At 38.5% G+C, this 22,233-nt stretch overlaps 1 protein-coding gene across 4 annotated transcripts in view; it reads left to right on the top strand.

Moving 5' to 3' along the window:
• The window catches only part of SCAPER (S-phase cyclin A associated protein in the ER), a 406,759-nt gene that overhangs the window by 186,832 nt on the left and 197,694 nt on the right, over window positions 1-22,233 (top strand). For all 4 annotated transcript variants that reach the window (XM_072628639.1, XM_072628640.1, XM_072628637.1 and 1 more), the window contains one exon: window positions 9,039-9,165. In XM_072628639.1, coding sequence (XP_072484740.1) covers window positions 9,039-9,165 — 127 coding nt within the window. The remainder of the gene's footprint in view (window positions 1-9,038; window positions 9,166-22,233) is intronic.

Below are 22,233 nucleotides of genomic sequence, written 5' to 3'. Positions count from 1 at the left end.
GAGAAGAGTCTTGGAGTTGTGATCCAGGAGAACATCCAGCTGAGCAGAGTAATCCAGGGAAGCATTGGTCAAGCCCGGTATTGAGCAGCTTGTCTCAACAGTCTGAGCACAGGGGCTTTCCTCGCTACCCTGCCTCCTTGGCAGGTTTCTGCAAGTGTGTGCCTACTCTCCCCCACAACAGGTAATGAGGGCACTGATGAGAATGGTACCCAGGCTTAGGTGTGGACTATGAGCTATTCCTGCAGTTGCCTTATGTTAGCACTTCTGAAGTTCTAACAACTCCTTTTTTTTTGCCTTATTAGACAAATGGTTATGCCTAAGATTGAATGTATCATCATTGTGAGTGGTTGTATTTGTATAAACGTAAGCATGCTTGCTAGCGATAGTGAGGAGGAGGCAGTTGTATATTCCTCTGTAACATAGTTACCCCTGGCACCCCAAGAAAGTTGAAATGTAGCACATCGTGATGGTTCTTTTCTGGGACACCCAGAGCAGCCAGCATAAGGGCAGATGGGGAGGGGTCCATCCCAGGGTCTTACCACCCTGTTTGATAAATGTGAGTGTGAGTACATGAGAGTTGTATGGGTTGTAAGCCAAGGCAGGGCAGTTGTGTCATTCATCAATCTTTCGAAATCGGAGTTCTGTTCAGCTCTTTAAGACTGCTTGAAAAGTACTTCAAATAATAAACGCATCATTAGTTTCTAAACTAACTTGTGGTGACAAATAAAATAGTTACTCTACTTTCCCAAATAAATGCAAACAGCGTGGAAGTGCAACGAAATTGAAAAAAATTGTTTTTGGTAGCATCAGAAAAATTCACATTTCTGAAACTTAAGTATCTTTTCACTCAGTAAGTCCTCAAGTGCTTAATGGTTGCTTTTGGATTCAGTAACATTAGGAATTCTAAACTAAACAAACGTTGTAAATAGAAGACAACTTTCAAATGAGCCAGTAGCTCAGTTCTGAGTTAATATCATGTATTACTAGGAAATTAAATCAAATCTTTAACAGAACTGATATCCAGATAATCTCAGAAAAGTAACTTAATATATCTAAATTGGAGTGGGGTAGGACATGAGCCTTCATGTAACAAGCACGCTATGTTATTTTAGGTCATAGACTTTTCTACAGTAAAGATTAGTTCCTACCTCCTTCCCCCTAGACTATCTTAACAGAAGGACTTGCCTTATTTAGTTAGTATGGTAGAAACCAGCCCACAGGGGAACTTTGGTATCCTAGAAGGATTGTTTGGAGATTGTTACCTAAGAAGCTGGCCTCATACCCTTCTTGGTAGAACCTGAAGTACTCTCCAGTGAGCAAGTATTAATTGCTGCTGCACCTAGCTGACAACTTACAAATCTCTGCCAACACTGCACAACAGAAAGGTAGCCAACATTCCCTCTCAGCAGTTTGCAGTGCTTGTGGGACAAGCCATGGTTTGGGTCTTGGGAAGTGGAAGGCATCAGCAACCAGGAGCCATCTTATTGAAAGGTAGTGATGTGTGACAGCGTCCCAGGCACACAGCTCTGCAGGATTAAATAGCCTGCATGCTGAAAAAAATTTGTCTTGAAAATAGTAAGTCTGTGAATATTTAGTGTATATCCTGAGAGAAGGTCTTAAATAATCTGATTAGGGTAGAGGCAAATTAATAAACAAAGAACCCCTTCTTAGGCCAATAAAAATAAGAAAGGCTGAAAGGGATTGAAAAACCACTTTTCAAAATGTCAACACAGTGTAAGACCTCACATCATTAACAGGAAATACGGGCAGATTTTAAAATGACAAATATTGTAAGCCTAACTGATTGAAAGTAAGTTCTTTACAATGACCGTTTGAGGCACTCACTTAATGTATTTTTATCTTCCTTTTATAGATGAGGAAACTGTCGGTTAGAGAGGCCCTGTGACTTCCCTTAATTACACATCTAGACAGTGCCAGAGCCAATATTTGAACTCAGACCTTCTTTCCCTTGAGTCCAGTGCTTTCACTGACACTCCCCTAACCCTAATGCCTTCCTCACTTATACACACATACACACAGAGACACGTATGCACACATGCACTCCCATGTGCATACACACACTTTTTCTTCTCTGCTTCTGGGCAGTGTTTATAATTACTGACACCTACAACATGATTTCCCACTCAGGTAGTTCATCTCTGGTTTGGGAAGGATAGTTAGGTGAAACAAAACCAAGAAGAGTACAAGGCAGTATATATTTCAAAGCATAAAATTTTGTGGAACAGTTAACTGAATCTAATAAGGGATAAGGACCCAGACCAGCCTGTCATTTAATTGATTTAGGGAACTTCTGGGTGAGGGAATTCTTTCCACCAGCGCAGGTCACCTTCTTTTCAATGACCTTTAGTCTAAGAAGTTTTCTAGAGCACAGACAGGGTAGATAACCTGATCAGAATCCAGTAAGATGAAATTTAATGGGGATACATATGTCCTGCCTTTAGGTTTAAAAACATGTACACATGCAATAAAACCTAAGCATTTTATTATACTATAATTTCCGCCTAAGTCAGCAATGTGAAGGAGCTCCCAAAAATGTGAACATCATCTTAGACTACACAGATGAGGTGTAGTGAACAGAAGAAGGGGGGGGCGGGCACTAGATTGTCAATCAGCCAATTAACTATGAAGAACTGACTAGAGAATTCTTGTTCAGTTGTTTGCAACTGTTGTCTCCAACTCTCCGTGACCCCATTTGGGGTTTTCCTGGCAGAGATACTGGAGGGGTTTGCCATTTTCTTCTCCAGCTCATTTTACAGATAAGGAAACTGAGGCAAACAGGGTTGAGTGACTTAAGTGACTCACTCAGGGTCACACAGCTGGTAAGTGTCTGAGGCCAGATTTGAACTTAGGAGAATGAGTCCTTCTGACTCTAGGCCTGGTGCTCTATCCACTGGGCCACCTAGCTGCTCCTTATTAGGGGCATACTATGAGCCAAGTACAGTTGTAATTATAGAGAATGCAAAGAAAAAATAATGAAGCAGGCCCTAAATTCAGGGAGCTGTAATTTACAGGGGGAATCAGCAAGCACATAAATACCTTGATACAAAGTTAATACATGGAAATATTAATTAGGAGAGAGTGGAAACAATTGAGGAGTGAAGATGAGGAAAGGCATCATGTCCAAGAGGGTACTAGAGATACATTTTGAAGGAAACTGAGATTCTAAGGTCATGGTGAGGAGAGAACCCATTCTAGTAATGCATGGATAATGAGTGAAAAGGCATCCAAAGGCGATGTGGTGCCTGTAGAATTTAGATGAGCAGTTTTATATACTGCAGAAAGGGGGAGGGTGTCTAATAAAACTGTGAAGGCAGCTTGGGGCCCATTGGCCAAGGGCTTTCTATGCTGACCAGGAGCTACTGGAAATAACTGAGGAGGGGAATACTTTAGTCAGTCCAATTAGAAAAAGTTCACCTTGGCAGCTCTGAAGGAAGGAAGAGAGAGCGAGAGATGAATGAGAAGGATATTGTAGAGATAGATTTAGCGGCTGATTGAACATGTAGGATAAGAGTTAAGGGGGACTCAGAGATTACATTGTGGTTACAAACCTGAGTGTCTGGAAGTACAGATGCACCCTTCATAGAAATTGAAAAGTTTAAAAGTGTACTGAGAGGTGCAGAGCAGTTGCCAGTCTACAGTAGTAAAGGGGTTCCCTTACCTCGAGTTTCCTATACTAATGAAATTACAGGTATGATAAAGAAAAGGTGAAGGAGAAGGCAAAAAGGAAAGATGGTAGCAGTCTTAAAATCCAAACTAAATATAAAGGAATTAAGCTACTATGCAGAGATTTATACAAGTTTCTGATTTCAGACAGAAACATTTCACTGTGTTTATTAAAGCAATAAAATATTGATAGAAATGTAAAATGAATTTCACTTTTTAGATAACATTAAGAACAGCAAAGAAAAGTGAACAAATAAAAGTTCCAGAAGAGAGATCAAATAGAGTATGTTGCAGTAACTGTAAGTGGTCTATACTCCCCTTCTGAAAAGTAGAGAATGAAAAGAAATTATGTTGCCTAAAGAAAACATATTTAACATGTAATAACCCTTTAATATTTTCAAAGTGTTGTACGTATATTATCTACTTTGATTCTCACAACAATCCTATGAAATAGGTGCTATTATTATTCTCATTTTACAGATGAGAAACTTGAGGCAAACAGAAGTTAAATAATTTGCCCAAGGTCATACAGCTAGTAAATGACTGAGTTAGAATTTAACTTCAAGTCTTCTAGACTCCAAATCCAGCATTCTGTTAACTGTGCCACCTAACTGCCTAATTATTAGATACTTAATATAAGAAATTCCAACCAATTTTGGGAAGATGGTAGCTTTAGTGTCTACAGTAGCCTGTATCCCCAGGCTATTTACAATTATACCAGTAAAGCTCCAAAAGTGCACAGAAGGGATATCAATAAAGAAAGTTGAAGAAAGTCAGCTGTAAAGTTCTTCTTCCAGACTATATAAAAATCTGCTAGAATCCTGTGGAAACCCTGAACAGGGACAAGCCAGAGTGGGGAGAAAGAACCTTTGGAAATCTTCATAGAACCCTCTCAAGAGACAGGTCACAAATAGGTTCCATTGTAAAGCACTCCAACCTTTCATCCAGACAACCCAGGCCCAAACCACAGCACAAGACAAGTCTAGAGAATTCCTGTAAAAAGTGGAGCTTTGTTTTTGCCACTGTACTCAGAACCAAGCAAGGTCTGCTAACGCCATCCAGGAGTACAGAGGTAGAGTTTGACTCAAACACAACACCAACACAGAAACTGAGACTGGGAGCTTGAGTCAAGAGAAGAAAATGGCTAAGGCAGTAAAGAAATGCACTGGACCAAGAAATACCTAAGGGTTAAACTCAGAAGAAGATGGTGTAATTCCAGAGCAAATCCACATAACAACTGAGAGAAAAGAATGACCACTAGGACTATAAGAGTATTTAGAAGAAATGAAATGTGATACAAAATGGAAAAACTAGGGAGAAAAGAATGGGAACAGTGATAATATCTTGAACAGTGATAAACTACCCAAGAATTGAACACCCTGAAATTTAGAACAAGCCAAACAGAAAACAACTCAATGAAAACAGTAAGAAATATTAAAACAAAACCAAAATATTGAAGAAAAACAGAAGAAAATATAATTAATATAAATAACAATTGCCCCATAAAACATGTCAAGGAGAGAAAATCTAAGAGTCATCAGACTACTTGAAAATCACGACCCCCCCAAAAAACCCCCACCAAACTTGAATATAATATTTCAAGAAATAAACTAAAAGTGCACATATCTCTTAGAACTAGAAGGCAAAAGTGTAAATATGAAAACATCTACTGCTCACCTTGCTAGAGAAACCCCAAATGGAAAACTCTCAGGAGCATCATAGCCAAAATCCAGACCTTTCCAAATAAAGGAAAATACTGAAAACAGCCAAAAAGAAAGAATTCAAGTACCAAGGAACCACATTCAGAGTAAATGTGGCAACTGCCACTTTTGAGGAGAAGAGAGGTTAGAATATGGTATTTCAAAAGACAGAGATAAAGCTTTACAACCAAGAATAACTGAACTGACAAAACAGTATAATTTTAGGGGAGATGGAGGGTAGTGTAGCTATTATAAGTATTCATCCAAAGACTTTTTGGCTTTTTAAAGCCTTAGTTATCACAAAGTGAAACATGTTGCCAGTATTTTATATCAGTTAATCAAGTTTGTTAAGGTCCTCTGATATTCTCAGCACTGGGTATATGATTTAAAAATGAGACATTCTTTACTCTCAGGGAGCTTAAATTACATCTGAGAATTTCATACATACAGAGATGAGTATATACAGAATAAACGTGCATAAATAAATACAAGATAGTTGAGGGGAACAGGAAAGATATATTATGAAAGGTGGTACTTGACCTTTGTCTTAAAGGTATTCAATTCACAGAGGCAGAAACCTGGAGTGGGACAGTGAATGCGTTTCAGACATGGAAGATGACCCTTGGAAATGAACAGAGTACATTGTCAAATGGAGTGCTGTGTTCGTGAAACAAAGAGGAAGCTGGTTGTCTGGACCATAGAGTGGACAAAAAGCAGGAACAGATCATTTAGGACCAATTTTAGAGTCAAAGGGAGTAGTTTATAGTTGATTATAGAGACAATAGGGAACCACTGACATTTTCTGATTAAGGGCATGTGGTGGAATTGTTGAGCCTAGATCTAGAGGTAGAAGAAGCCTCAGAAGCCACTCAGGCCAACCACCTCATTTACAAGTGAAGAAACTGAGATGCATGACACATCAGAGGTGAGGTTGGATCTGCATTGGCAATTGTATGGAGGATGAATTGAACTGGGAAGACCCATGAGGAAGCTTCTGCAGTTGTACAGACAGAGGATAAGGACTTGAACTGACAAAGAATCTGTGTATGTTATGTAGATAGAAACAACAGCAGTATTGGTAATAGATAGCATTAATAGGGTGCTTTGAGGTTTGCGTATTAATTTAAAATTAGAGACAGCTAGGTGGCACAAGGGAATAATTGAGTGCCAACCTGAAGTCAGGTTCATATCTGGCCGCAATCATTTAAACCTCTGTTTGCCTCAGTTTCTTCATCTGTAAGATGGGAATAATAATAGCATATACCTTCCAAGACTATTGTGAGAATCAAACAAGACAATCATTATAAAAGCCCTTAGCACAGTGCCTGTCGTAGTACAATAGATTTGTGACCTATTGTTATCATTATTATTCAATTTTATCTTCATAACAACTTCGTTAGATGTTAGATGTTATTATTTACAGATGAGCACACTAAAGTTGACAAAGTTTAAATACTTTGCCCAAGGTCACATAACTAGTAAGTGTCTGAGGTCTTTAAACTGAGGTGTCAAATTTAGGTCTTCTTGATTCCTAAGCATAACACTGTCCCCTGTGCTATCTGGCACCTGGAAAGAAATAGCATGATTTGGCAACTGATTGGATATGGAGGGTGTAGAAGAGTGATAAATCCCGAGATAAGCTTGAGATGACAAACCTTGATTACTGGAAGGACCAGGGTGCCTGTCAGACAAATAGGGAAGTTTGGGGGAAAAATGAGTTCTTTTGTGGCCATGTCCATGGGACATCCATTTTGAGGAGTCCAGCAGTCAAGAGAGGCTGGGGCTGATCCATAAGTCTCTGATTCATCTATACAGAGGATATCATTAAACCCATGGAGAACATGACTTGGGAATTGGTCTGGCAAAGAATACTGAGAAAAAAGAATGGTTAGACTGGTGGGAGAAAAACCAGAAGAGCACATTGTCACAAAAAGCCAGACAGGAAAAGGCATCCAAGAGAAGATGGTCAGGAACATCAAATTCAACAGATAAGTCAGAAATGAGGATTGAGAAAAGGCTATCAGATGTAGTCATTAATGTTAAGTCATTGGTAACTGTGTAGGAAACAGTTTCATTTTATATATGAAAATATTAGTTTAAAAAATTAATGTAGTAGGACTTCAGCCCATTGTCATTTAGAAGAAAAAAGAAACTACATTTTTCGTTTGCATTTTTTAATTTGGGATGAGGGAGTGAGAGTAGGAAAGATGGGCTTATGTTCAAAGAGTTTCATTTGACTTAACCAAAAGTAAGATTGAACATGGTGTTATATTTAGATTCAGTTACTGCTTCATATATTTGGGTTACGTTTCATAATGCTACAATTAACTAAGGTGTTTAAGTAATTTGATTTCACATGTAGATAAGAAAGTGAATTCCATTTTGAAAAGTCAATGATAATAATTGGCATTCTAATAAATTGTACCTGCACAAGGAAATAACTTTATTTTAATTGATTGAAATAATTTTTTCCTGCTAGACTAGCATATCAATCAACAAATATTTTTATATACTTACTACAACGCAATGTTTGGGTTACCAGGTATAAGACCTACCTTCCAGTTAACCTATAATCTAGTTTCTAGAGACTTTCCCATTGTGAAAAGGAAGTCAAATCAATTTTTAATTATTTAGGATAATGAAAAGAAACGTGATGCACACAATCTGCCAAATTATATCTCTTTAATTTGAGATGACATTTTTCCTTTTTACTTATATTTTAATATTTGTTATTCTAGCAATTAAGATACAGTGGTTCAAAAGAAAATAATGAAACCAAATTCTGCAGATTAAGTTTGTGATTTAGGAAGTTGTCCACCTTCCTCCTCCTATCTTCTTTGCCCTTAACTCAGAATTTTGTTTATTTCCTTACTCTGTTTAAGACATATAGTGAGGAATGTAGCTGTGGTCAAGTGAGCAAATGGACAAAAGAGCAAATTAACGAATGAATGAAAGAAAGAAGAGGCATTTATTAAGCACTCACTGTGTGTCACTCTTTGGAAATAGAACTTGATCTGCATTGAGCCAGAGTTCAGATGGCAGCCCTGACATTTTGTATTGTGTGACTTATCAGCAAGATACATAAATAACCTGGGACCTAGGGTTGTCATCTATTGAATGGTGAAAAGAGAACATCAGGAGGATGTGAGATCCTAAGATTGAGGGCTAGAAGGGACCCATGAGGTCATTGATACCAACCCTGTCATGTGACAGAAGAAGCAACAATCACCAGTCAGAATTTGAAGGCAAATTCTTAGACGCTATATCCACTGCTGTGCTGCAGTGCAATGCAAGTCTATCAGAAATAGACTTTGAGTTGGTTAGACTCTGATTTACCTCATATGATAATTGTTCATTTTTTTTTCCTTCTTCTCAAGGTTGCAACTTTTGTCTTGATGATGATGTTTGGGGATTTTCTTACTTGAATGCTGAAAGTATGATTTACTACATTCAGTCTGCTGGCAGATAATTGGGAGTAGGCTGGCTTTATTCATCATTTTTTCTCTCATTTTTTATAGAGTAGTTAAATTTAATTATATATAGACTCTCTCTAATGTTTTCTCAGTAAAATTCGAGTTTCAGAGTTCCTAAAAAATGAAATTTTTGAGTTTTCTTTAGCTAAATGCCAATTTTTTCTTCCTTTATATGTTTTAGGCTGCAGCGACTGGCAAAAGATATTATAAAGCAACTTCACATACAGGACAGTGGTTCTTGGGCAGTTAATAAGGTTTCTGCTTTGGATCGAACTCTGGGTGAAATCTCTCGTATTTTGGAAAAAGAGGTATGTAACTTACTAGTTTCTGTATGTATATACATATACATACACCAATCACTGCTGTTTTAGGTTTGGTTAAAATGAAAAATAAAATTGGATTTTGTGACAGGATATTGCATTGCAGATTCTGAAATTAGTAGTTTTGTGTGTTTTGCCTAATGACTGTCAAGTATTAATGGATCTAATGTAGTTGGAAAAACTATCACAAAGACCTTTTCATATGGAAGCTGGAACATCTCTCTTTGGGGATGTTTTCAAGATCTTTGACCTTTGAAATTATGTGAAAGTTGAAAAGATTGTCCACTTCAGATGATTACAGATTTTCCCAGTTCTTTTCTTCCTAAGATGATAAGGGATCAAGCTATGACATGTTGAAGAAACTAGAGATCTCTCTTTTTCTGTCTCTCTTTCAGTCTCTGTGTCACTCTCTACAAATCTATTTAGAAAGCCATCATGTGTAACAGGTATACAGCTTGTTTTATGAGACACTGATGGTCATAATTAGGGGAAAAAATTGTGAAAATTACAGGATGGCAGATTTCAACTTATATAAAGAACATCATCCTAACAATTAGAACTTTTCAACAGCAAAATAGGTGACTTGGAGAGAGTTCCCTGTCAGGCCTAGAGGCCTGTGTGGGCTACCCGAGTCTTTCTTACCTCACCTCCCGAGGTCTTCGGCTGGCCAAAACCGGATGCACATATGAGAGAAAGGATGTTCCAGAGTCGAACAAGGGTTGAGCTTTATTTCAGGGTCTAGTTACAAGTGCAGGGGGGTCTTCCTTAGGAGGAAGAGGGGGATATTTCCTAAGGAGGCTAGGATCTTAAGGGCTTGGAAATAGAAGTACAAGCGGGGAGAGAGGGGGAGGGGAGAGAGGAGAGGAGAGAAGTGGAGCCTACTGTCCTCTTGGCTCCACACGTGCTAAGAGAGCTTTCAGCCTTCCTCAATCCTACTTAACCTTCAGCCGCACAGTTTGCATCTCAATACCGTGCTGTTAGGTAACTAGGTGTGCTCCAATCCGGGACAATCTTGAGGGCAGGGAGACTCCACCCATCACGTATCTCCCGGGGAGAGGCGGAAATACCCGAGCTAGCCGAGCTAGCTCAGTCTGACCTTCTCGAATCCCCGCTGTTCATGGAGGGCCTCGTAAGACTCTAAGATTTAGAAGTCCCACTTTTACCCGCCCGAGACCGTCCACACGGAATTGAGCTTCCAAGCCCAACAGTTCCCAACTAGGAAATGAGATAGCAAGGTGATTTATTAGATAGAGGTCTGGACTTGGAGTCAGGAAAATTGGAGTTCAAATCTGCCCCAGACACTTACTAGCTGGGTGACCTCAGCAAGTTGCTTAACCTCAGTCTGCCTTAGTTTTCTCAACTGTGAAATAAGGATAATAGCAACTACCTCACAGTGTTGTGGGGATCGAGTGAAATAGGATTTGTAAAACACTTAGCACAATGCCTGACACATAGGAAGCACATAATAAGTGTTTGTTTCCTTCCTCTTTTCTCCTCTTTCGATAACTTGAAATTTTTAATGAGAGGCTGGTTGACTTGTTCTCAGGAGTGTTATAGAGGACATAGCCATGCTTTGAGTATGGGTTAGACTGGGTTGGACATAGTTAGACCTTTGAGATCCATCCCAATCCTGAGATTCTATTCCTTTTTTATTGGAAATTCTCTTAGGAATGATTTTTTTTAATACAGTGGGGTATTTTTAATCATATATAAGCAGAATATAATTTTTCCCATAGTAAGAATTAAGAGCAGCATGATGTATTACATCTCTGGGTAAATGTTAAGAATGTTGTAACCTAGATAAATCAGTGAGTCAGTCAGCATTTATTAAGTACCTTCTATATGTTAGACACAATGCACAGGGAATTTTTAAGGAATTTCCTGCTCTCAGTCTAATGGGGGAGACAGCATGCAGACAAATATGAACAAACAAAATACATGCAAGGTAATCTGAAGGTAATAGAAGGAAGGGACAGAATTAAGCGGTACTAGAGAAGGTTTCTTTTAGAAGGTGAAACTTTGCCTGGGACATGAAGGAAGATTGAAAATAAGTGAGAGAGTGGGGATGATAGAGGGTACACTGCTGGAGAAGACAGGATAGCGTAAGGTCACTTGTGCACGTACAGAGGTTTTCTGGACCAGGAGAGGGGCCACCTTTTATGTTGTTCATCCTTCATTCTGGAAGAGGACGATTGACATTCACTTAACTTGTAAATGAATTCGATTTAAGTGAGGCAGGGATGTACAAAGTTAGCAGGGATGAATAGGGATGAACAGGGATGAAGGAGGAGATAACAGCAGAGGCATCTGGTGATGGGAGATGAGAAGAAGAAGGAGCTTCTTCCATTTTTTCAGTGGAATATAAGGCAAAATTTTTAACTAAGAGGACATACAGAGAAGTCTTGGGAGGTTTAAGAAGGAATGGAAAAATTTGTAAGAGCCAGTTGATTAGATAGATATAGACAGGTGACCATTCCGCAGTAAGGATTCATTTGAGATGAATGTAACGTAAATTTCCAGTGTCCTCAGTCAGTGTGGTTTCATGATTTTCTTTATCTCTGTTCAGCAGTACCTGAATAGGAGCACTGGGAGTAGTTGGTGGGAGAGGCAAGAGCTTTGATGAGATAAGTGTGCCAGGGACTTAAGACATGAGATCAGTATAGAGTTGAACTGGTTCACCAGGGTTTCAAGACTGAGAAGGGACAGCAGTACAGCTGGTGCAGGAGTGAAAAAAACTGCAGGGTGGAGGAATTAAAAGTCAAGGATGAAGAACCCAATTAGGGGTTGTAATGGAGGAGAGGTGATCAGTGACTACAGGTTGCAATCAAATAAAGAAATTTCAAAGATCATAAATATGAATGTGTTAAATTTGTGGGTATGATCAAAGGTGTGATCAGCCCTGTGTGGAGAAGTGCTGGAATTTGGGGAGGAGTTGGCCATGAGAAATGAGAGATTAGGTTGTTGGAATTCATATCAATAAGTGGTTATCCTAATAAGTCATTGTTTTTAAGCACACACAACAATAAGAGATCAACTAATTTGCATACGGTTAACATAGGACTTCCAAGAGAATAGACAGGAATATCTGAACTCTATCTTCCCTGGAATAATGATCTGCAGATAGTAGGAACTTAATAAATGTTGATTGAATATTGAGCACTGATAGTATGTACTCTAGCAAGAGCTAACCCTAATCCTCAGGCAGCTCTAACCACGTGAGCTGTTGCTATTAGTCAGTAGATATGCATTTATTAAACACCTGCTATATTCCAAGTATTTGCTGTGCTAGGTCCAAAAAGTTTTTAAAAACAAATGGGCAGATTGGATATATTAAGATATTTTTATAATATCCTTTATTAATATAATGTACTGAAATATACAAGAACTTTATTCCTAATACTGTATTAAAGAGTGGAATTTTACATTTCTGATACAATTCTCATAGAACCATGCTTGTACTTTTTTTCTTAATCCTCAATTACTTGCTCCTCTATATTTTTGAATATGTGTGTGTGTGGAGGTAGATAGGTAGATAGATATATAGATAGATAGTTAGATTCTCCTTGGTTTCTGAGGGGTAGTAAGTCAGTCAGCAAGCATAAATTAAGCATTTTCTGTGTGGTGAATACTAGATTACTCTGCTAAATTCTGGAGCCACAGAGAAAGGCAAAAAATCACAGTTTTTACTCTCTGGGAACTAAAATTCAAATGGTAATAACTATATGTAAATGACTGTACATACAACATATATCTAGAAAATAGAAGGCTTCCAGCAGAAGGTGAACTTTGAGTTGTCTCAAATGAAGCCAGGGTAGTCAGGAGGTGAAGGCGAGGAAGAAAAGCATTCCAGTCATGGGAAGAACCGGTAAAAAGAGTCAGGATATGCCAAGACATATAGCAAGCAAGGGATAGCAAGCAAGCCTATATTGTTGCATCGTAGAATAAGAGGCGGAAGGGGGTAAAGTGTAAGAAGACTAGAAAGGAAGGAAGGGGCCAAGTTAGGGAGGGCTTTAGAAACCTAGTGGAGGATATCACCTTGATCCTGGAAACCCACAGGAATTGAGTAAGGAGGTGACATGGTCAGATCTGTGTTTTAGGAAAATCCTTTTGACACCTGAGTGATGGACAGACTGGAATGGAGAGAAACTCAAGTCAGGGAAGCAAAGTAGAGGCCTATTGCAGTAATCTAGGTGTTGGGGGCTTGTACCAGAGTGGTAACTGTGTGAGCAGAGAGAGGGGACATAAGTGTTGTGAAGGTAAAAAAACCTTAAGATCTGAAAACAGTTTGAACATGTGGAGTGAATGTAAGTGGGGAGTCAGGGATGACACCTAGTCTGAGAACCTGGGTGATTGATGATATGGTGGTACCTGAAGGAGAAGGGAAGGTTGTGGGGGGAAAAGATAATGTTTCATTTAGGAGATAATGGAAGATCCAATTCAAGATTCCACAAGGCAGCCTATGATGGGGATGGGGTTGGGAGTACGTAGTTCAAGAGAAAGAGATTTAAGGCTAGATATAGAGATCTGGGAATCATTTGTAGAGATCATATTTGAACTGATAGAAGCCAAGCAAGGCAGTATACAGAGAGAAAGGAAAAAATACCCAAGACAGAGTTTTGGGGGATACCCATGATTAGTGGACAAGACATGGAGGAAAGGACACTGCAAGGAGTGGTCAGACAGGTAGAAGAAGCAGCAGAGAAGAGTATCTCACAAACACGAAGAATAGACAGTATTAAAATCTGCAGAGAGATCAAGAAGTATTAGATTTGAGAGATTTGCCAATTAAGAGGTCCTTGGTGACTTCTCCATCAGTTCTATTTCTGAATCAAGTGAAAGGAGAGGACATAGAAGCAGCTTGCACAGACAGATTACTCAAGGAGTTTAGCTGAGAAGGGGAGGACAGAGAAAGAATGATAGGCAGTAGGGATGGTGTGGTCTAGTTACCAGTTTTTAAAAATAATGTTTTTTTCCACTTACATGTAAAGACAAACATTCATTTTTAAAAAATTTTTTTACTTCCAGATTTTCTCTTCTGACTTCCCTCCTCCCTAACACATTAAGCAATTTAATATAGGTAATATATGGGCAGTCATGTAAAACATATTTCCATATTAGTCATGTTTTGAAAGAAGAAACAGACCAAAAGAGAACACACACACACAAGCAAAATATGCTTCAGTCTGCATTCAGACTTCATCCATTCTTTCTCTGGAGGTGGATAGCATTTTTCCTCCATAGTCCTTTGAAATTGCCTTGGATCATTGTATTGCTGAGTTTAGCTAAGTCAGTCAGAGTTGATCATTGTACAGTGCTGTTATTTCTGTGTGCAGTGTTCTGGTTCTGCTCTCTTCATTTTGCATGAGTTCATATGAATCTTTCCAGGTTTTTTCTGAAATCATCCTGCTTGTCATTTCTTATAGCACAGTAGTATTCCATTACATTCATATACCACAACTTGTTGAGCCATTCCCCAATTGATGGGCATCTCCTCAATTTGCAATTCTTTGCTACTGCAAAAAGAGCTGTTATAAATATTTTTTGTACAAGTCCTTTCCCCCCCTTTTTTTTTAAAGATATCTTTGAGGGACAGGCTAGTAGTAGTATTTGTTGGATCAAAGGATATGCATATTTGGGCATAGTTCCAAATTGCTCCCCAGAATAGTTGGATCAGTTCACAACTCCACCAACAGTGCGTTAGTGTCCCAGTTTTCCCACATCCTCTCCAACATTTAGCATTTTCCTTTTCTGTCATATTAACCAAATCTTACAGATATGAGGTGGTATCTCAGAGTTTTTTAATTTGCATTTTTCTCATCAATGGTGATTTAGAGCATTTTTTTGTATGTCTGTAGATAGGTTTGATTTCTTCATCTGAAAACTACCTATACATATATCCTTTGACCATTTTTCAATTGGATAATGATTCATATTCTCATAAATTTTATTCAGTTCTCTATATATTTGAGAGATGAGGCCTTTTAGTTACCATTTCCTAAAAGTGGGGGGGAAGTCATTATGTATTAGTGGTACTCAGGGAAGAAGCAATATTCAGAGAGAGATTGAAGATTACAACAAATATGGATTGACAATGGAATAGCTTATTAGAGAAGATGGAATGGGATGGGTTCAAATCCATCCTCTTCCAGTCTTACCTCTTACTGTTGAGGGACCATATCATTCCCATCATCTGGGCTGGAAATGTGTCATCTGTATGTCCCTGTAATAGAAAAGCCCAAGGCAAACACAGGAGGGCCTGCTGTACATATTCTTAGATCTGCTTTTCTAAAAGGAAATGTAACTTTTGAGGGGTCAACAATCTACTTTAGTCAAGCACATATAGTATTTACTTAGTTGGGGCGGGAACTGAACTTCAGGGAAAACACAAGCAGAAATTACAGACAGAAAGACCAACAGACAGAGCTTCTAACTGTCTTAACCATATATACATAGTTGCCAGAGAGAGAAGCACCAACATCTGGGTTTTCAAGAGGGGGTGGGGAACGGCTCCTTAGTTACTGCCCAGAGTCTCCTCTGGCCAAACAAACCCTTCCACTGAGTAAGCCCCAAAGTAAAACCTCACCTCAGAGTATTTATACACTTTTCAGAGCCAGAGGGTGTCACAACTCTTGAAACCAGTGCCTCATTAGAAATTAACAAAAGGTGTGGGCCTTCCTACAAAAAAAAACCTCCCCTAATTAAACTTCCTTTAATGGGCAGGCCCATTAATGGGTGGGGAAGATCTTTAACTCTCATTAGCTTAATTAACATTACACCCCCTTCTCTCTTCTCATACAGCTCTGGTACAAGCCCCCAACACCTGGATTACTGCAATAGCCCTCCACTTTGTTTCCTGATTTGAGTTTCTTCCCATTCCAATCTGTCCTCCACTCAGCTGTCAAAAGCTGTCATCTTCTGGTTTCCTTCCAGTTCAAGTTCTGTTTCTAAAAGAAACCTTTCCCAATCTCTGCTTAATGTGGAAGTCTTCTCTCTGTTGATTTTCTGCAGTTTATCTTGTATCGTTTGTACATAACTGTTTGCATGTTGTCTCCCTTATTAGAGAGGAGTGCCTCAAGAGCAGGCACTGTCTTTTGCTCTTCTTTGTGTCTGCGGGGTCTAGCATAGAGCTGGCTCTTCATTGATGCAAATTGGCTGGTCCTGAAAATACTTGAATTCATCCTTTTTATGAATAATTTATGGAGGTATCTTGGTAGTTTAGGGAGACCCATGTGTTATAATGGAGAGCCTGCTGAATTCTGGGACGAAGGATACCTAGGGTATGGTCCTATTTGGGCCACTAGGTCTTTTTCTGTTCTTGATTACATAACTTTCCCCTTTCTCTGCCTCAATTTCCTCACCAGTAAAGTAAAGGTATTGAACTAGATGACTTCTAAGTCCCTTTCCAGCTCTGTGAACCTGTGATTTTAATCAGAAATTAGGAGCATGCCAGCAATGTATGTGACTGTTTATGCTATAAGAAAAATGTTTTAAGTTAAAAATACATGGCACAAAACAAAGACACTTTTGTTGCAGGAAAAGATTTTGTTTCATTTAATAGTATCAAAAATTCTTAGATATAAAGACTTTTCTGTTATTTTTGCTGTTTTTTTATGTATGTTTTATTTATTTGTAAGGGACAATATAGGCTTAATGCATATTCATAGCAGTTTTTCTGCTTCTTATTTAAAGATGATTTCTGTTTTTGACTTTGGATAATAGCTACATTACTAAAGTTTTCTGTGGTTTATCAGTAACTTTAGACATGTGTATGCTGTTACCACAAGTAAACAGAGTTTAAGCAGATGGACTTGACATGGAATTTTTCCAATTGCCTTTCCTGACTTTTTAGAACACTGCCAGATTTTACTAGAGATTCAGCAATGAGTCTCATGAGCCTGAATAAGCAATAGCATCTTTGGCAGTGTTTATCATTTGATAGAAATTAGAGAAGCCAATTTTTTTCTTTGACCCATGTCATAATTTGCTATGTGATACTCAGCAAGATTGTGGCAAATCCTGCCTTTCTTTAGGTTCACTGAGATCCAACCTGCAGAATGCCACAATATTGCATGATGAAAAAAATATCTAGAAGGGCCATGAAAACAAGAGAAGCTTTCAGAGGAAAAGGTCCTTTCCATTCCCTCCCTCCTGCTTTGTGCCTAAGTGTGAACTGAGCGCTCATAAGAATCGTGCTCATAAGAGTCCACATGAAACATATGGGGCTGCTCTAGCCCAGTTATTTCCTGAAATAGACTTTGTTTCATCCAGTCCATCTACCCTGGGGTCCTTTTGTTTCCCTTTCATTGTTCTGGTCTTCCCCTTTAAATCTTCAGGGGTGGGCATCTGCATGTCCTTCCTGACTGCCTGTAACTCTTTTCACTAAAACCCTAGGTGCTTTCTTTCCTCATTGACATTGCCATCACTATGGTACTGAGATTTGGGTCACTTTCTCACAACTATCATATCACTTCCTGGCACACACTGGCTCTGGAGGTAGACAATGTGGGTTCATATCTCACCTCTGAGGCTTCATTGCATCTGATTTAACCTTGGTGTTTTTGGTGATCTCTAAAGCCCTCTGGAGCTCTGGATCTGTGATCCCCTAAGAATAGGTTATAGCTCATGGATACATGAACTACATACAGAACAGGTCATGGATTTTATAGCTAGAAGTGAGCATAGAATAAGGTGATTTCATTTGGAGAGCCCTGGATCTGGAGTTAGACAGTCTGAGCTAAGGTCCCAGCTCTGAAACTTAGTACTTGAGAAACCTTGGAAAAGTTTGGGCCTCAGTTTCCTCATCTGTGAAGTGAAGGGGTTAGAGTGGATGACCTCCTTTCTTACAGTTTGAAATATCTTGGCCATGTAGTTCCACTACAGCACTTGGGAAATCTACTTTCTTTAACCCTTTAACAGTTTTTGAAATTTGCATCGTTTCAAAAAAATGTGTATTTTTAAGTGAAATGTTTTAAATTTAATAATTTATTATAAATTTGTGGGATTTTTCCTGCATTGAAATTTTGATGATGCATTATCGTATCATATAACTATATAGAATTGTATTGTAAACAAGTCATTACACACACATATTCCTGCCAATGGATGCTGGACTTCCCAACAATGCACGACACATTCACCTGTCAACACTTGCTTGTTAAGACCTGTTGGCAAGCTTGACCATTGATGCTAATGACTTGCAATTTTGTGTGTTTAATTGGAAAACAATATAATCAGTATGACTTTAACTGTTACACAACAGATGAAACATGTATGAACCGTTTTTCAAAATTTTCTTATATTCTTTCCTTATGCTTCCACCACCCCCTTATTTTTTATTCAGTTCCCCCCCCACCATTGTACTATCACCTTCCCCATCATTTCAGCACCCCCCAGGGGGCAGTTTTATCCATTTTGAGAACTTCTGTAAGTCTACATAGATAAAGAGGTAGAGATTATCTAGCTGTCTTCAGGAGGTCAGGTCATCTGATCCAGGTACTGAAGAAACAAGAAATAGGTATTGTGACCTGCTATCACTGATCTTGGACGGATTTTGGAAATGGGAAAGTTACTATTGCTTTGGAGAAGGATGAATGTCATTATTTTCCCTCAGAAGGGGAGCAGGGAGTCTGCAAATTCTAGACCACTGGCCTTGAGTCTATTGCCTGAGAAAACCTTTGGAGTGTTGAAGAGATGATTAGTGAACATTGAGTAAAGGAAGCAGTGATCCTAAAGCTTCCTCAAGAGCAAGCCATGCCAGGAGCACTCATCCTCTTTTGACAGGTCAGGGAAGTGCTGCAGTTTGACATCTGTCCTGCTGTTCTCCTGGAAGAGATGAGAGGCTGTACTGGAGAACAGTTTCATCTTATGGATTCCAACCAAACTCAAAGATCATTAATTTATGTTTAGATATCAATGTGAAAGAAAGTCTCTGGTGGAGTGCCCCAGGTATGTGGGCTGGAGTCTGAGCTATTTAACTGTCATCAGCAATTTCTGTAAAGGTAAATCTCCAGCAGGCTCACCAGGTTTGTGGGGGACACAAAGCCAAGTGATATCATTAGCATGTGGGGTAGTGGTATCGGCATCCATAGAGAATTTGATTGGCTGGGCTCTTTTTTTTCCTTTTTCTTTTTTTCTTTCTTTTTGGTTTTCAACATTCACTTTTATGAGATTTTGTGTTCCAAATTTTTTGGAGGTATGGCTAAACAACAATTTGTCTGAAAATTCTGTGGGGTTTTAATGTACTGCTGATTTTACTTTGTTTATAGTGCTTCCCTTCATGTGTCATACTATATTTCTTTGTATTCTTCATTCATCTTTTCTTATTAGTTAGTAATTAATCATATTGTTACAATCATGTACTGACGCCTCAGCTATTGGGCATTTGAATTGGTTCCAGTTTTTTTTTTTATATAAAGTTACTATGAATGTTTTGTAGGATACATATTTTTCCTTTTAAAATCTTTTTTGATACTTTTCTACTACTGGCATTACTGGTTCAAACATCATGAACATAAGAGTTCTTGAAAGAAGAAACACAAATTAACAGTAGCCACCTGAAACAATGTTCAAACCTTTTAACGATCAGAAAAATGCAAATTAAAACAATAAAAACAGTTCATACATACATGTGTGCTCATGTGTACTTTAAAATTTGCCAAGCACTTTATATATAGTGTGTGTATATATATATATATATATATATATATATATATATATATATATATATATATATATATATATATAGTATATATAGTATTTCATTTGATCTACACACAGGTGAGTGATATTATTATCCCTATTTCTCATATGAGTAAACTCAGGTTAGAAGTTACTACTTACCCAGTACCACAGAGATAGTAAAATTGTCAAATGAGGTTTGATTTGTAGTCAGTGGCACAAAGTTCCTTTTTTGTCAGCTATTTAATACTTCCTCTAAATAACTGAAATACCACCTTACCCATTGATTGGCAGAGTGGGCTAAAAAACAAAAATATTCACAGTTGACCTGTGAGGGAACAGAACTAGATAAGCTATGAAATAGTGTGATATATTTTTTTTAGCAAGTAATAAACCTATAGACAATTAGAGCTGCTATATAACTGTCCATACCATTTCACTAAGTCCCTAATTTCACAGATGAAGAAACTAAGTCCTCGAGAAGCCAGAAAAATTGTCCAGGGTCATGAAATAGCGAGTCATAGGGTCACAATTTGAACTCAGGTCTTCTGATTTCGAATCTAGTTTTCTTTAAACAACACTGTCATGCCTCCTCAGCCTGGTCTATAAGAGCTTCTGCAATCTTAAATCTTCTTGACTTTCCATCCTTAGCACACATACTGTTCCCTTATATGAATATTATACTCCAACTAAGCCTGATTACATGTAAAAACCCAAAACTTTCCCATCACACACCTTTGCTTACATCATTCTTTATACCTAGAATATCCGAGCATGTGCTTCCATCCACCAATGTTTCAAGACCCAGCTTAAATACTACTTTCCTGAAATCCAGCCCTGTAGTACCAACTGCCTATCAGACATCTTTTTCTGGAAATCTTATTGGCATCTCAAAGTCAACATGTCATCTCAAAATGGAACTTGTTGTATTTCCTCTAGGGGCTGTTTGTTTGCTATACTTTAACTAAACTTCTCACCTCCAGACATCTCTGTTTCTTTTAAGTGTACTACCACTCTGACAGCCAGATTTGCAGCCTTAAAGTATTTTCTTGTACATGATATTCTCCTGGTTGGGGGCATATAATAGAGCCTCTGGCATGGGGGAACATACTGCACTCACTGTTTATTTTCATTTCCAGGATTATCCTAGCTACAGTGTGGTCTAGTGAATAGAGTCCTGAACTTGGAATCAGGAGGCCCTGCGTCATACCTGCCTCCACGTTATAGAAACTCTATGACTATGACATATCATGTATAAAATGGGGTGAGACAAACTCTGTCTCACTGAGATTATGAGACTCAAGAAAGGGCTTTGCTTGGCAGGCACAAAAAGGCTGTAGATATTGGTTATTTAACTCTTTGGCTAATGACTGCTTTTTCATACGATGAGTGTGTTGGGCTCCTTCACTCATTTGGTGGACCTATGGCAAGCACAGTGAATTTCTAGTCAAAGACCCATCTCTGGCATTTGCTCTGTGCCTGGTGCATAATTATGAACTCAGTAAATACTATTGACTTGACTTTCTCTCATTATTTGAGTGACTTTGGATAAGCCAGCTTTTCTCTCAGTGGCATGTTGCTTGTGCCCAACCTTGATATGAGTGACTAGTGAAAGGGGTCTCCATTTTACAAAAGAGGAGGTGCTATTGAACTTGAGGGAAGATGTCTGTGCTTTTGAGTGTGTTTGATACGTTTAGTCTCTCCATAAATGAGAAAAGGAATTTGGGTCAGCTAAAGCAAAGAATGCATTAATAAAATCAAGCACATTGGTACTAAATGCAGGCCTGGTTCTTTTCCCTTAGAATGTTCCTAATTATTCAGATTTTCACCATACTTCCAGGTTTACAGAGTGCTTTCTTCACAACTTCACTTTGAAATCATAGTGTTGTTGTTTTAAAAATCTCTTACTTTTTGAGCCAAACACTATTACCTTTCTTTTGTTCTTCCTGATATTCACATTAGCTCTGCTGGGGCCTTTTAAACAAAAACAAAACAATTTGTCTATTAGCCTACCCTTGTGTGTTGTCAACAAAGGTCTCAGTATCCAAGAGGTTTCAGTCCAGCTGGCTCATATTTGATAGTGTCTGCCTCATCTTCTCCACCATCCCTGCGGCATATTTACTGTAGAATATACTTGTCCAGAGATTATGATGTAAGAGCAGGAATCCAATTTGGCAGGTCTCCCTCTAATGGTTTGGATTAATGTTGGAGAAGGAGTTGTTTAGTTATGCTGGCTTCATTTTTTGGCATCTCTGCTACCATCAGTGAGCTTTCCTTCACTCATCTGTATTTGGTAAAATAAAAGAACATGAGGGAAAAAAGGGAAGTTTTATAAAATAAGCAAAATTCTTCCATATTATTTTTTTTAAATTGGATATG

Source organism: Notamacropus eugenii, chromosome 1 (genome assembly GCF_028372415.1).
Source record: "Notamacropus eugenii isolate mMacEug1 chromosome 1, mMacEug1.pri_v2, whole genome shotgun sequence".
In the NCBI taxonomy this organism is placed as follows: Eukaryota; Metazoa; Chordata; class Mammalia; order Diprotodontia; family Macropodidae; genus Notamacropus; species Notamacropus eugenii.
This window is presented reverse-complemented; position numbering and strand designations above follow the sequence as displayed.